The sequence below is a fragment of the Bos taurus genome, chromosome 20, assembly GCF_002263795.3.
Source record: "Bos taurus isolate L1 Dominette 01449 registration number 42190680 breed Hereford chromosome 20, ARS-UCD2.0, whole genome shotgun sequence".
Classification (NCBI taxonomy): Eukaryota; Metazoa; Chordata; class Mammalia; order Artiodactyla; family Bovidae; genus Bos; species Bos taurus.
Window position 1 is genome coordinate 25,208,808 of NC_037347.1, and position 15,805 is coordinate 25,224,612.

At 39.0% G+C, this 15,805-nt stretch overlaps 1 protein-coding gene and 1 long non-coding RNA gene across 2 annotated transcripts in view; one reads left to right on the forward strand and one right to left on the reverse strand.

Moving 5' to 3' along the window:
- The window catches only part of ARL15 (ARF like GTPase 15), a 459,416-nt gene extending 446,209 nt beyond the window's left edge, over positions 1-13,207 (forward strand). Inside the window, 1 exon segment of the mRNA NM_001014943.1 lies at positions 11,921-13,207. Coding sequence (NP_001014943.1) covers positions 11,921-12,067 — 147 coding nt within the window. The 3' untranslated portion in view covers positions 12,068-13,207.
- LOC132343221 (uncharacterized) lies at positions 3,827-10,571 on the reverse strand. The gene is made up of 3 exons (XR_009491943.1): positions 10,002-10,571; positions 4,860-5,214; positions 3,827-4,061 (listed from the first exon to the last, which is right to left on the reverse strand). It is a non-coding gene; the product is annotated as an uncharacterized lncRNA (long non-coding RNA).
- Positions 13,208-15,805: the final 2,598 nt, after the last annotated feature.

Consider the following 15,805-nt stretch of genomic DNA (forward strand, 5'->3'; position numbering starts at 1 on the left):
TCTGCATCTGGACAGGGCCACTGGCACCGTCCATTGGCGGCTGAGCAATGCATGGCTTGCCATATTTGTCTGTCTCCTGTTTAAGGCCCAAGAATTTGAATCTACTCCAACATCTAAATGTTGTTGTTGTTAGGACAGCATGCTGCCATAGTACCCCAAGTCCAGTATTAAACATGTTTATTTGGGTTCCATATATTAATATTTTGATTTGTTGCTTCTGCTCTTGCTTTCTTACACCTCACAACTGTGACGCTGAGGTAAGGGACACATTAAGTCCATTATAAAAGCCAAGTAAACCAGAATATATAAACTACATTTTAAAGATTTCTGTGTCTTAACCGTTGCATAAATATATTTTTTCCTGATATTTTGTTGAGTCAAAGAATCCTTTGAGTTGGCCAACTGATAGTGGTTTATTAAAGTACATTGCTGCTGCTGTTACTAAGTCACTTCAGTCATGTCCAACTCTGTGCGACCCCATAGACGGCAGCCCACCAGGCTCCCCCGTCCCTGGGATTCTCCAGGCAAGAACACTGGAGTGGGTTGTCATTTTCTTCTCCAATGCATGAAAGTGAAAAGTGAAAGTGAAGTCGCTCAGTCATGTCCGACCCTCAGCGACCCCCATGGACTGCAGTCCACCAGGCTCCTCCATCCATGGGATTTTCCAGGCAAGAGTACTGGAGTGGGGTGCCATTGCCTTCTCCGATTGAAGCACATTAGGGTACCAATATTGAATAAGCAAGAAGTTGCACCTTGAAAAATCAAAGCATGTCCTCCTGCTTGTCTGATCAGATAGCCATTGATCAACGTGTATTTATGGCACAGAGACTTAAGTAACAGGAAAAACTGAGTATGAGGCATGGCCAGAAACCAATTAAAAAATATACAAGAGTGTTTTTCAAAAACATCTGAAGTGTGAAATAGTATAGTAATTGTCATTCATATGTCAGGTAACATCAGGTTACTGTGAATGTTTTAGTAAAGTAAGTCTTTCGGGGATGAAATTTGATGTGCCCTCTGAGGCACATGTTAGATTTGAAATATACCAGGCTCAGGGTCTTCTTTCTCTCATGCCATTTTGCAAAATCACAGGCTATGGTGGAAAAGCATGCAGTTCTGTAACACAAAAGCATAAATTCTCAGATTGGAAGGTCCTCCGAGCACATCTGCCAGTCCCCGTCTAAGTATTTAGCTAGGCAGAGGGGGAATAATCTAATTGAATTGATCCATTTCAATTATTGAGGCAGACAGAATTGTTGGTAATGGATGAGGTTTGTTTTTTCCCCAATACCTCTTAACTTCATAAACTATGAAATTCACATCTTCAACACGTGCTTTACAGTAGCAGGGTATCTATCCCCCCCTCCCACCCACTCAGCCATTTCAATATACACAGTTAATGAGTATTAAGTTAAAAAAAAATAACCTTAAAAGAATCAATTTCATGGAGAATGCGTCTAGTTAAGCAAGCCATTTAAACAACATTTTACTCGTGTGTAGCAGACCATTTTATAAGTTACTGATAGCTTTACAAGTCTGTGTTTCAGACAAGCTAATTGGCTGTCTCTGATGTGTTTGGGGCTTTCACTCATTAACTCTCCTTCCTGTCTAGTACATACTTGACTAGCTCTCATTCATATAGGTAGGACTAAACAACCATATTCTCTTGCCAGGAGAAAGTTTTTCATAGGTGGATTTTTTTCCTACTTATAATATTTACCTTCTTGAAATAAAGATAAATCGTTATGAGTATTCTCATACACTCATGTCTCCCAACCATAGAGGATGCGGAAGCAAGTGTAACATCCTAGAAGTGCTTGGCATCCAAAATGAAAGCTGTTTTGAAAGAGTGGAATAAAGGAAGGAGAGAAGAGAAAAGAGAAAATGGTGAGCTGTTGGAAACTTGCTGCCTCTTCAATTAATGGCTGTGTTATAGATGTTATTGAACAGTCCGATGCCTGCACCTGCATGCAGAGACAAGTGTACTGATGCTTCTCTTTTTGCATATGTCAATGCTTTCCATTCTCTGCGATAAAAATTAGTTGCTTTATTTGGACATAGATTAAAGGAATAGCTCAAAACATAAGTGTCCTGTGGGTCTTGGGATTTCTGGACTGGGTTCTGTTTTCCATGATAGGCTGTTTACTTTTTGTTTGCAAAACAATTCACTGCAGCTGCCTGCAGGCATTTGTATATAATAGAGTTTAAATCACTTAGGCCTACAGTTTTGAAACTGTTCATGAAATCCCACCTTCTAAACCTTCGCCTAATTAACTGTGAAGAGTGGTAACTTCTCTCCAATATTCAGTCTCTCTCCTTTACAAACATTTTAATATGGGATGAAATAGACTACATATTGTGTTGCCCGTATCATTATACTTTCATTGTACTGAGTACATTTATGTCTGACATTGTACTGGGTACGTTAGAGGATACAAAACCATTTTGTCATTGTCTATACCCTCAAGGAACTGACTCATACATATGAAAAAAATTGGAGAATAATTCTCCAAAATCTGTATGACCTTAGTAAAACTAGAAGATCCTAGTGAATCTGGGTGAAAATGAAATTCACATTAGACTTGTGGAGCTGCTTCATCCCCAGTGAGTCTGAATATCTTAACCTATTAATTTATATAATAATTATTGATAATGTCTGTTTTAAAGAGAAAGTAATGGTTCATATAACTGAATACATAATTGCCAAAAAGCAGAAGAAACTCAAATGTCCATCAGCTGGTGAACCTGGATAAACAATATATAGCATATCCATATAATATAACATTCAGCTGTAAAAAGGGATGAAGTACTGAAGTACTGTACATGGTGAACCTTGAAAGCATTATGCTAAGTGAAAAAAAGCAGATACAATTTAATTTAAAATATGTAAGTGATCAGAATTGGCCTCCTGTGTAGAGAGGTATGAGAATTTAAACTTGTAAATAGAATATTCCAGAACTTGAGAGTCATTGAATATATAAATTTAATGGAAGAAATTTTTAAGAATTCTTATTGGAAAAAAAGTCTTAAGTATTTCAGGATGTTTGATTCTTAGTCTAAATGCTTAAAGAGAAAACTGAATATATTACACTTATAAATGAAGTTTTGAAATGGACCTAAACAGTAATTCAAGTTTTTTCAATGTATTTGTTAAAACTTAACAAATATATAAATACAGTATTAAGATTTTTAAGTTGACTATAATAGCTTCAACAAAAACTACATTTCAGATACTATAAATTTAATAAATGGTATAGTCTCTTTTAAAACTGCAAAGTAACAATAACTGGTATTTCTGTGCACTAAAAACCATCCTAAGAACACCAAAATCCCTCACACTGACAGGTTGCCCCACACGCTGGAGATCTGTGCCCTTTAGGAAGTCTCCACATGAAAGAAACCCAGACTGAACACAGAGAGCAAAGAAGCAGTGCTTTGCTGAGAGATGACCCTTCTGTCTGCTAGACCACAATTGAAAACATCTGAAATTATAAGTGGATCTTGGCCAAGTTATAAAAGCCAACTTCTCTGTCCCCCTAGAGTGTGAGGCACAGTGGAGAGGAGGAGGGCTGGCAAGCCAGGTCACACTGAGGCCCCTGCCAAGTGCTCCTCGAGCCTCTGCTGGACAGAGCAGGAAGCTGCAGGAGGCTGTAGCCAGGGCTTGGCAATTTTTTTTCTCTAAAGGGCCAGATAGGCACTCTTCTAGGCTGTGCAGGACACAGTGTCTCTGTGGAAATGACTCACCTTTGCCATTGTATCATGAAAGCAGCCATAAATAACTGAATAAGCATGACTGTGTTCCAATAAAACTTTATTTACAGGGAATTCATAGTGCCTAAGTGCTGAGGAGGCAACCAATGGTGGCTACTGTGACTAAGGTCACTTTGAAAAGTTTCTTCTATAACATTAAGGCTTCCCTTGAGATGACAGGAGGACATCTCCTGCATCTTCAGAGGCGATCCTCTCCACCTGTGGATGGAGGCATCTGGGGTGGGAAGCAGGAGCTGGAGCAAGGCCTGTGTGCAGGAATCACCCCAGCTGCAGTGGGCCGGGTAGGATAACTGGAGTAGAGAAGGGTATAGATGGAGAGACCAGGTATATTTCATTGCTCCCCCCAGACAGGAAGCACTCCTATCTAAATCTATGGCTTTTACAGTGATGATCTGCTAGAAAGCTTGGGGCTAAGTGAATAATCACCTCCACCCCCAGGTATATCAAAAAAGAGAAAATAGATGTAATTTGCTCTGTAATTCCAAGTTAACAAATTAAACACAAATAAGAATGTTTTTCAGGTCCTAAATCTCACTGCCAAAGCAAATGGGATGATTTTATTTGGCTTTTCTGGGGAAGGCTAAATCCTCCTGTGCAGTGAAATGCTGGATCTCTATGTAATTACTATCACAACATATAGCATTCTGTGCACGCAGAGGTTACTGCCTGGACAAGAAGACTTCTAATAAGGGTGAGGCTCAATCACAGGTCATAACCTGCAGTCATTTGTCTGGTTTTTAATTATTCCAAGGTCAGACATGCCGCACTTTGCTTAAGAAACAAGCCATATTATCAGAACTACATTTTTTTTTATACCCAGTGTTCTTGAAACCAATTGTCCGTTATAAACATAAACCCCAAAGTAGTATTGTCATATTGGTTAGCATCAAGTTGTCATTTTCTGGTCCCTATTACAGTAAAAAGAAATAATATCTGTTCTATGTGGTAGTATCTTCGGGACTGTGGCAAATTGGTTTTACTTGCATTGCTTATTTCTACCTTTAGTGACACATTTAGTGCCTTTCTAAGAATCCCGCAAGCAGTACAATGGAAAGGAGAACAGCTGGTGCTGCTCTCTCTAGACTAACCTTTCTTTGAACCAGCTGCCAAGAATGCACTCCAAAGAATCTTAATGATGCCCAGCCACTTCATCTCCAGACCCCGTCCTGGAGCCATGGCTTGGGCAAAGTTCTCTTTGACTTTGTTGAAGGTTACCAAGTGAAACCTGTTCCATGAACTTCTGCAGTAAAAAAAGCTAAGCTGGAGAACCCCTTTGCAAACATTCATACAAGATGCATGTACTTAGTGATGTGCTAGTAAGAGTTTAACAGCCAATTCTCTAGAAAGAAAAAGTCCTAGTTTGGTACTCTTGCAGATTTCCATGGTGTAAATTCTCCAAACCATGGCCAATTTCTTGACCCGTATGATCCGACATCCTTGTGTCTGGAGTTGGAAAGAGAAAGCACAGAGTCAATATTTAAATACAAAGCTTCTTCCCCAGTGTGACATGTGAATACAGTGAGTGACTGCAGTAAGGAGCTAGGTTGTAGCCAAGGCAAGTCCCACTCCCTTTTTAACAGTCATGGACAATGTCCTATACATTTTATAATACATTCAGGCTTTCTTTGCATCCTTTCTTAATTGGAGCCCTGGGGTAAATTTATCATCCAGACAGAACTTTTTTTTTTAATTGGAGAGAGAGAGAGAGTGTGTGTGTGTGTGTTAGTTGCTCAGTTGTGTCCAACTTTTTGCAATCCCATGGACTGTAGCCTGCCAAGCTCCTCTGTCCCTGAAATTCTCCAGGCGAGAATACTGGAGTGGGGTGCCATTCCCTTCTCCAGGGGATCATCCCACCCCAGGGATTGAACCCAGGTCTCCTGCACTGTAGGCAGATTCTTTACCATCTGAGCCACCAGGGAAGCCTGTAATTGAAGTATAGTTGATTTATAATGTTATGTTAGTTTCAGGTGTACAGCAAAGAGATACATATACACATATGTATTTAATGTGTGCATTAAGTATATACCATTAATATATACACATATATATTCTTTTTCATATTCCTTTCTATTATAAGTTATTACAAAATAACAAATGTAGTTCTCTGTACTACATACTAGGTCCTTGTTTATTTTATATATAGTAGTATGTATCTATTCATCCCAAACTTTTAATTTATCCCTTACCCCCAGACCATACTTTTATCAAAGAGTTAATCAATATGAACCTGTCTCAAAAAAACATTATTCATGCAGTTCTTTTTAAAGACCATGCAGTGGACACATTGCTATGATGAAGAAATCCTGTTGAATCCACTGAATTCAGGACAGTTACCTGAGCTGTGTTCTCTCGCATCACCCTCCAGCTTTCCCTTCTACCCAGCAAATCCACTAGCTGCAGTTTTTCCCAGCTTTCTGAATTTTGTTGACAATCGTCACCCTGTCATCTCTACTGTCTGTCTTATCTGTTGACCTGTCACTATCAGTTTGGAAGGAGCTGAAGCTGTCAGCCTAGACTCTGTGAGTCCTGGTTCCTTCACAAAAGATGAAGAAAGAAGGCGCCTTCATTCCTAAAGTTTTTTTTTTTTTTTTTTTAACCACCTTCTACCAAGATTCTTCTTACTCAAATTGATGTACATGATTTCAGAATTATTCCAAATATTCACATCCCTCTTTATTTGAATCAGTTGCTTGTCTTACTTTCAGCTGAGATAGAATCATAGTGCTCTGAGTGAAAAAGCCTTTAGTAAACTGTGCAGCACTAAGCTGTACATAGCCACCAAGAAGCCAGGAATGAGGAGGGGACTTGTAATCTGAACACACAAATGGCAAGGACCATTCCCTTGTCAGGCTGCTGTTCTGTTTTGTTTTGGTTTTACAGTATTCTCTTGAATCAGTGGGACCCTGTATGTTAGCAAGGGGAGCGCTGGCACAGGTAGCTCATTAGAGCAACACTCTCCAGCCTCCTTCAAGAAGTAGGGGTTGCATGACTGAAGCTATGGGAAGCCAGCTTTCAGGATGCAGATTTCCAAACCTCCTTATTCAGCTCCTCTCCCTACCACATCCCCCGCAAGCGATAAGAGAGGTCCACTGTAATCGGCTAGTTTCCTGCAGAGAGAACATATGTATTGTGTGTAGATGGGGATATGGGGAAGCATCAGGGTAGAAAATATCCAGCTCCCTGGAGAAGGAAATGGCAACCTACTCCAGTACTCTTGACTGGAAAATCCAATGGACAGAGGAGCCCCGTAGGCTACAGTCCATGGGGTCGCAAAGAGTCGGACACGACTGAGTGACTTCAATAACAATAGTGTGTGACTTAAAAAAGCAATAAAAAAAAAAGAAAGAAAGAAAATATCCAGCTTCTATCTCTAGTGGTGAAAGTATGGAAAAATAAGCAAATAGCTCCAGACAGGGGCAAGAGATACCTGCAGGAGCAGGACTGCTGCTGCTAAGTCACTTCAGTCGTGTCCGACTCGTGCGACCCCATAGACAGCAGCCCACCAGACTTCCCCATCCCTGGGATTCTCCAGGCAAGAGTACTGGAGTGGGGTGCCATTGCCTTCTCCAAGGAGCAGGACTACGCCAGGTGATATTCTGGACATTCGAGGAGGAAGTATTCTTTTAGCTATAGCAGAGACTGGTTGGTACTAATGGCATTGCATTTGCTAGGAGTAGGGGTGGCATATTCTAAGGTACACAACACAGTCCCACATATCCTAAAAAGCTGTCACACCTTGACAGACATGAGTGTGGGTCAAAGTGCTGTTTATAAATATCTGAGCTTACAAAGCAACTCCATGTAACATGAGAACAGTAACCCCTTGGGTGTAGACCCTGCTCCTCAAAAGTGTTTAAAGGAAAACGAAGCCAACTCAGACCATGCACTGCTTACATGGTGTAATAACAAAAACAGAAGAAAAACAAGCAGCTTATCATTATAAATAAGATTTGCAGGTTTTTAAAAAGGAAAGACCTATCTTTTTCAGAAACTATTTACATGACTTCCAGAAATTTGGTCACAACAGATTTGCAGGAATTAAAAATAAAATTTTTAAAAACTATTTGTTTGTTTGGCTGTACCAGGTCTCAGGCGCAGCACCTGGAGTCTTTGCTGTGGCACATGGGCTCCTTAGTTGGGGCATGTCGGCTCGTAGTCGCAGCGTGTAGGATCTAGTTTCTGACCAGGAATTGAACCCAGGCCCCTTGCATTGGGAGTACAGAGTCTTAGCCACTGACCACAAGGCAAGTCCCAAAAATAAAATTTTTGAACATGTTTTTTGAAGGAAGGGCAAGATAGGGAAAACAGTGAATATCATTATAGCCTCATTAGAGGTTCGTTACATACGAAAGAATTATTTTGTTACTTCTCCACTCAGGGACACATGAAAGACATCCCCCACCCAACGAGGGGGTCTCCTGTGCTATGCAACGTGTGACAGGTTTAACAGCTGCTACAATTAGCAGCAATGAGAGGGTACCGATTTGTCCCTGTTATATTAGGACTTTACAGTAAATGCGATGTGGGGATAATGGAATGCAGTAATGCAAGTCACCCCACAGTTTCATGAAGGAAGAAAGGGCCCTGATGACATAGCTAAAATAGGTTGGCAACTTATGGTGGCTTTGTTTTCCTATCTCTAGGGTGGATTCATGGCCACTGACAAATGCCCACTCTCTGTGGCCATCCCGAAAATAGCTCAGTGACCACAGGTTGCCAGGCAGCTGTATTCTGATGTCATTACCCCAAGTGCCATCGCCAGAAGCCAATGTGAAACAACCACCAGCTCCTAATTCCAGCAGTTTCCAGTTAGCCATGACATTTAAGCAGCTGATAAAGTAGTCAAAAAGAGTTAGATTCATTTCTCTTGAGTCATTTTTTAAATGGTTATTTTGATAAGAAAATAACCATTTAAAAAATGATGTTCATCATAAAAAACAGATCCCTGCATCGTAGGCAGTTTTTTTAACCTTTAATATGTAAGCATATGATTTATGTTGGTCAAACTTAAACATCTTTCTTTAAAATCATACTCTGGCATGTAGAAGGACAGAAAAAGCGATTATGGACAAGTCAAGTGTGTGAGTAGGTAATTTTTATTGTAGTACTGGGGGGAGGTGGTAAAATGTGCTCTTCAGATTAATATAGGAAAACAAAATAAAAATTTTATCCTGAAGAAAAAGTTTAAGACAGAGCATTGTCTTCATCTTCCCCTCTTTTGTATTGTACTCTTTGTTTTTAGGAACATAAAACTCTGAATAGTGAAAAGCTATGTTCCCACAGCAAACACAGTCATGTACTGTACTTGAATATCATTGGAATGCCAAACTTGTTTTTTAAATATTATAAATGTAGAGTGGTGTGGAGTCATTTGGATACCAGTAAAGTGAATATAGGAGAATTACATACCCAGTTAGGTTACAGATCTGAATAATTGATGCTTTTGAACTGTGGTGTTGGAGAAGACTCTTGAGAGTCCTTTGGACTGCAAGGAGATCCAACCAGTCCATCCTAAAGGAGATCAGTCTTGAATATTCATTAGAAGGACTGATGCTGAAGCTATAACTCCAATACTTGGACCACCTGATGCGAAGAACTGACTCATTTGAAAAGACCCTGATGCTGGGAAAGATTGAAGGCAGGATGAGAAGGGGATAACAGATGATGAGATGGTTGGATGGCATCAACAATTCAATGGACACGAGTTTGAATAAACTCCAGGAGTTGGTGATGGACAGGGAGGCCTGGCGTGCTGCAGTTCATGGGGTCGCAAAGAGTTGGACACGACTGAGCGACTGAACTGAACTGAACTGAACTGAAAGTGAATATGGGAGAATTAGATACCCACTTAGGTTACAGATCTGAAAATCTCAGGTTACCCACCATAGTTGTCGGCTTAACACCAGTAGGCTCCTTCATCTGGTGACCACCCTGTAATCAAAGCTTCCATTTCCTTCTCATAGTTAATATTCAGCAGGAACAACTTCTGAAACATAACTACCTTTGGACATCTTTATTAACTTCCAAGTGTGCCTGCATCATAGACTATATTTTCAGTTGCCTAGTAGCTAAAATCCTTATTGTGCTTTTGTATCTGATCCATACTGTCAAATATCACAAGTTACAATATTTTGTAATTATCTACATCTATTCCTAACATTGTTTTTAAATTACTTGTTAATACGCTACTAGACCATTTGGAGAAAGTAGTGTTAGTAATATGCACATACTGTGTTAGCCTTTAATATTACTGGATTTCTTGCCACTAGTCCTCTTGCCAGTTGTTAGCAATGTTTAAAATGCTGTTCTTTTAGATGTGAAGTTATACAGTGTGACAAGGGTACAACTTCCTTCCTGTACCAGATTTGCGTCCGACAAATTGCCCACTCTTGATGGGAGGCGTCGTTGATCAAATAGCATATTGCATCATAAACACAACTTCCCTCTGTGACACAGCCTGAAGCCCTCTTTGTGCCATAATCAGAGAGACTAGCCTCTGATTTTAAACTCCCTTGAGGAGGCAAACTGGGTTCTTGGTCCTGGTCTTTGCACAAGCAATTTCAGATTCTTATTAAAGTAAGTCATTTTCATTGCCCTAAAGAAACTAAAAGAATGAACCTTACATTTTCTGTAAGGGAGAATTCCTCTGATTTATAAAATACCTTGGCCAAAAATTGTTCTGAAGTCATGGACCCATTTTCTGATCTGTAAATGAGCTTCCCATTACTCTTCAGAATCAGAATTAATGAGAGTCCTTCCATTCTCAAGGACTTTTTGTTGTTGTTGTTAGGAGGAGTATTTGTTATGAATTTGCAGACATCCCTTGAAGGACTTTTGGGACACACTGAACTGTAAAGTGTTAGCATATTTGGGATTCCTAAAGTACCGTAAAAGCTTAGTGTTATTTATATCTTCTTACAGAAAAAATGTACACACATATTAATACCACTTTGAATGGAATATCTCTGCTGTTAACAGTAGTCTGGTACTTGTGATGATAAAGTCAAAATGAAACCACATTTGGAAGTGGCATAAGATTGGAACACCTTTTTTTTCTGGGTCAAGGTATTGATTAAGGTAACACCTTGGCAAGTGCTAACTCCATGACACATGGGGTTTAACTCAGCTTGTTGACAAAGAATGTCTTTGGATAATACTTCTTCTGTTGTTGCTACTCACTGTTTGATATAATGTAACCCCTGCTACCAAAGTACAATATCTTGTTCTCGTGTGACACAGTGTGTGTGCATGTATGTGTGTGTATGTAGCTCCATGGACTTTGTACTTTATCATACCCTTTGAGAGAAACATCATCAGTACTTCTGGAAACCATGATTATTTGATATTTATTTGCTGTCCAGAGTCGGTAATCCTATATGCTTAGTCAGTATCTAAGAGTGACTTGTGACCAGTTCATAGTAGAATAGGTTTTTCCGATAGCATATGCTACACCCCACGTAACAGTTATAAAGTCTTGATTTTTTTCTCCCTGAAAATTCATGACTGGGAGGAAAAGAAAGCTGAGACTTTATGTATGTATATTTATATAAGTATATATATATATGTATGTACATGCACTCGCTTTCCATCTCTTAACTAGAAAACCACTTTCCCAGGTCTCAGAAACACATGCCAGAGACACATATTTAAATGAGAGAGACAAAGGCTTATTTAAATTATATTTTTTTGTTGTGTGTATGTTTGATCAAAATAACTGTCTTGTGTAATTGATAGTGTACATATTATTGGCTGTTACCAGTTTAGTAAGTTAGCAAGGTGATATAATGAAAGTCATTCTGCTAGAATTACTTTGATTGAATTGCAACTTTTTGGTGTTTTGCTGTGTATTTTTGACCTGTGCCATAGTACATATAATTCTTTCTCAGACTTCATCAGACCTCCCATGCTGTTAAGTGAATGGGTGGAATGGTAGCTCGCCAGCAGTTCATTCACCCCTAAAGAAAACACTCGCAGGTCACAACATATAACCCATGTTATAACCACAGCTGCAGATGGGATTCTAGAAAGTCCTGAACATCAAGTTCACATAGCTTCTTAAAATGCCTCTACTTCATAACTCACTAAATTTCAGTAAGAGAAAGATTCTGATGTAATTAATAATCTGTTTCTCTCCCTCCCCCCAATTAAGGTCAAAAAATATTTTGAACTTGAACCACTCGCACGTGGAAAACGCTGGATTCTGCAGCCCTGCTCACTGGATGACATGGAGGCACTGAAAGACAGCTTCTCTCAGCTGATAAACTTGTTAGAAGACCATGAAGCTGTAAGAATGTGAAATCTGGTGAAGAAAATGGGTTCCCACAAGGCCTTGAACCTATCATGTTAGTTTCTCCTTTTAATTTTATTTTGGTATCAAGACTGTAATGGCTTCAGTATCAGTTTTCTCCCAATTATCTCAAACTCTCATTTCTCTGCTAAAGTGAATATTCTGTAAATCAGGTGACTTATCATCGGCATTACCGTCAAGTACACACTACTGAGAGAGAATTTATTCTCTGTTTACCACTAATTATCTTCACCTCATGTCTCTTCCTTCTGTTGTTCTAAGCGGCTCTTCTCTGTGCTAAAATGGATGGAATTTGTGGCTCATAGAAATCAATCCCTTATAGAGGACTCAGGGAGACTGAGAACCTTGGCTCATTTACCCTGGGTTTGGGGTGGAGTGTTGTGTGACTGGCGTTCCCCATAATATGTGTATTATTTTCAAAGTCTCTGGGTGGTTTTATCTTATTTTTAAGTTTTTTGTATACTGGCCTTACAGCATATGGGAAAAAATAAGCACCAAAAACTTCAGTTAATCACCTTATCAGAAAGGAATATCCTTGCCATAGTAAAATTGACTTCAAAGAACTTAAAGACAAGATGCCTAATTTTTTTTTTTATTACATCTAAAGTCTCCCTCAGTCCCCTCTCCCTCAGTCCACTTTGTTAAGAGCAAAGACATTATTTCCATTTTTGAAAAGAGTTAGAGGAAATTTAGGCACAGTGCATGCATCACTGATTACTGTTTCATCAAGTCCTCAAATATTTTTTTAATGGAAAAATTACTCCACATTAAGTCAAGCTGCAGTGTAATATGTTTCTGAAAACCTTTTTGTAAAAATCTTATGTCTGATTTAAATAGAGAAAGTAATTTTTAAAATAATAGGCAAAACTTTTTAAAAACAGCCAAATGAAGTATAGTTTATACTGGCTAGGGCTTAAGCTGGTGTGGATTTGACAAAGATAATAAAGGCAGAATCATCTGTGTAGTCATTCAGTAAGTGCTAATGTAGTTTAATGGAGTCTGTCAATGTCTCCATCCAGTAATTAAAGGTCTATCAGTATTTCTATTATAAACCTCTATTTTCAGGGGTTTCAGTATGCCCTTAAAAGTGTGCTAGGGCTGCAGCAAATAAATAATTTTAAGGCCTAGATTCAGTCTTTGGAACTGTTTTTTTGTTTTGTTTTTGTTTTTTGCATTTAGTTTAAATGATAAAATTATACAGAGATAAATGTACAGTTTTACCAAGTTTTGGCACCTTTGACTTTTTCTAAATCAGGAATAATCTATGGATATTGAAGTTAATGGATAAAATACCCTTTGGCACATTTTGTAGATTTTTGACCATTTAAACTGCAAAGTGAATGAATGAGAGAAAACTGCTCCTTTCACCTGAGCAATAAAAACATGTTTGGAATTTTTTTTCCATTGACTGATTCCCAAATACCACAGACTCGCATTCAGTTACAAGGTGATGTAATACCTTGTAATTCTCCAGAAGATATATGTCATTCAGATACAGTTTTTGTGGTTTGATCTTGTGGGTAAATTTTAAGGAAATCATTACCTTTGAAACATTGAACAGTTCTTTTAAGCTTTCTTTTTTTTTTTTTTAATGAAATGAGTCAAAAAAGATTCATATTCAGATTTGGTCTGCAGCATCCTGGAATATTTTTAAAATGTAACCCATGAGCAGCACAGAACTTTTATTCCAATGACCACTTGCACAATTCCTGCTTTTATTTTGTCCTGTTGTGCTCATCTTCTATGAAAAATAAATGATTATTAGGCATTGCTTTCTCTGCAAGTTCATTAAATGTAATGTTGTCTTTTTAAGATCCCGTAGCTGAGTGCTCCTAAGCCATCTGTTAAATGACTTCCCGTTGTCTGTGTGTGTTCATATGTGCGCCAGGGATGGGCTTCTTCTCAGACCCACGACTGTCTGCAGTGTCTCAGCCGTCAGAATGAAAACAGTATCAATCAGTACCCAACAACAGCTGTTTTTGACAAGTTTCTGTCTGACGCCTAATGCTTTACAACTGTCAATAAGGCTCCTTCTTTGTCTAGCAGTTCAGAGCTCGCCGTCTTGCTGCTTCCATGCGGCATCCTGTCCTTGTAACCCTAGAATTTGCTGTGTTTGGGAAATCCACTTGGGGGGAGGGGAGGGGGCTTGGGCGGACGTGGGTGGGTGGGAGGGTGGTGTGCGTGGTCTGTCGTATTCCTACTTCCTGTAAAGTGCCACAGGTGTCTTAGTTTGCATATTCGAATATTATATAGGAAAAACAGTCTGTTATGTATTTCTTCACTTAAGCTTCTTGTTATATTTATGGAAGTTACCAGTTTTTGTACCTTCTTAGCTCAAGCAGTTGCCTTTTTGTAATGGCAATTAATTTATATGACAGAACTTTGTATCTCCTGTAGTTTACACTATCAGTTGCTAACTAACTGCCATATTGCCCTGTCTTTCTATTAAAAAATTCTGTATCTATACTTAAAGGTTAACAGATTCATGTGGACAATTGCCAGGCAAGAAGAACTCGTTTTGTCCGTGATTTATATGATTTCCACTCTCTTCAAGTGAAAATAAACGCTGAGTAGAATTGATGTTTTCAGACTGACTCCTTCCAACTTTAGCATTTGGGAGTCCCAGATTTCTGTTTACATTTGTGTTGCCTGTTTAAGTCTTCAAAATAAGTTCTGCCGCTCTTGGGTCAAAACAAATGATTAATTCACATTGCCTTTGAAGCCATTGTGAAAACCTTAAGAGACAAAAAAAGAAAGAAAAAAAAAAGCACAAGGGTCTTTTCCAGTTGGTTTGTCTTCAGCAGCAATTTACTTTCATTGGAGCCATTCCTTCAGAATGAGTGAGCACAATCGGGACGTTAATGTCAGATGTCATCCTTCAATCAAAGCATCATTTTATAATATTTGCTGTAGAAGCAACTTTCTAAGAGTTGCTGTTTGGTGCAATGAATTTTGTCCTTTAATGCGGATTGATGCCCCGAAGAAGTAAGTAAATATTTTTAAGTGACTCAAGAGGAAATGCTGTGTATTTACAGGTCCATCCTTAAGGATAAGAGTATTCTGTAAAAGAAAAAGAAAAATTAAAAGATAGATGGACGAAGAAGCTAAAGAAAAATGGGAGGGGGAAAACACATGATAGAAAATGAAAAATATAATCCCCAACTCTTGTTTGGTCCCAACATTTTCCTGACAAATTATTCAGCTACACAGAAAGCTTGCAACACCTCATGTCTAAGCTAGGAACCAACCAGCCTTCCTAGTTTTGTTTCCAAGGTAGGCAAATTAGCATTTACCAAATTCCTAAGCACTTCAGACATATCCAAGCAAAATGTAGACAAAGCTGTAAGATTTGCAGCAAATGGGGTTTTCTTAAAAATGTGCAGATGGAATATTCAGACTCCAGTGGAAATCTAATATTCATGCCTGGCTTTATCCTCTTTATAATTTTAGAGTGCATTTTCATTAACCTCCTGACCTAATGGTGCAAACAGAAAGAAAAAGATATGTGGAGGGGGCGGGAAGTGGGAGTTCCCCTTGGGGATCCCTCCTTTTCAATGCATTTGGAGGGAAGGATAAAACTTTAGGAGAATGTAGATTCCCTGCCATCTTTTTCCCAGCCTGGGTCCTAGAGATCTGAAGTTCATGCTGTGAAATGCATTATCACATCATGTTGGGAATTCCTGGATCCCAAGGGTTCACAACTTTTGGTCCCCACTGAGTCAGCGT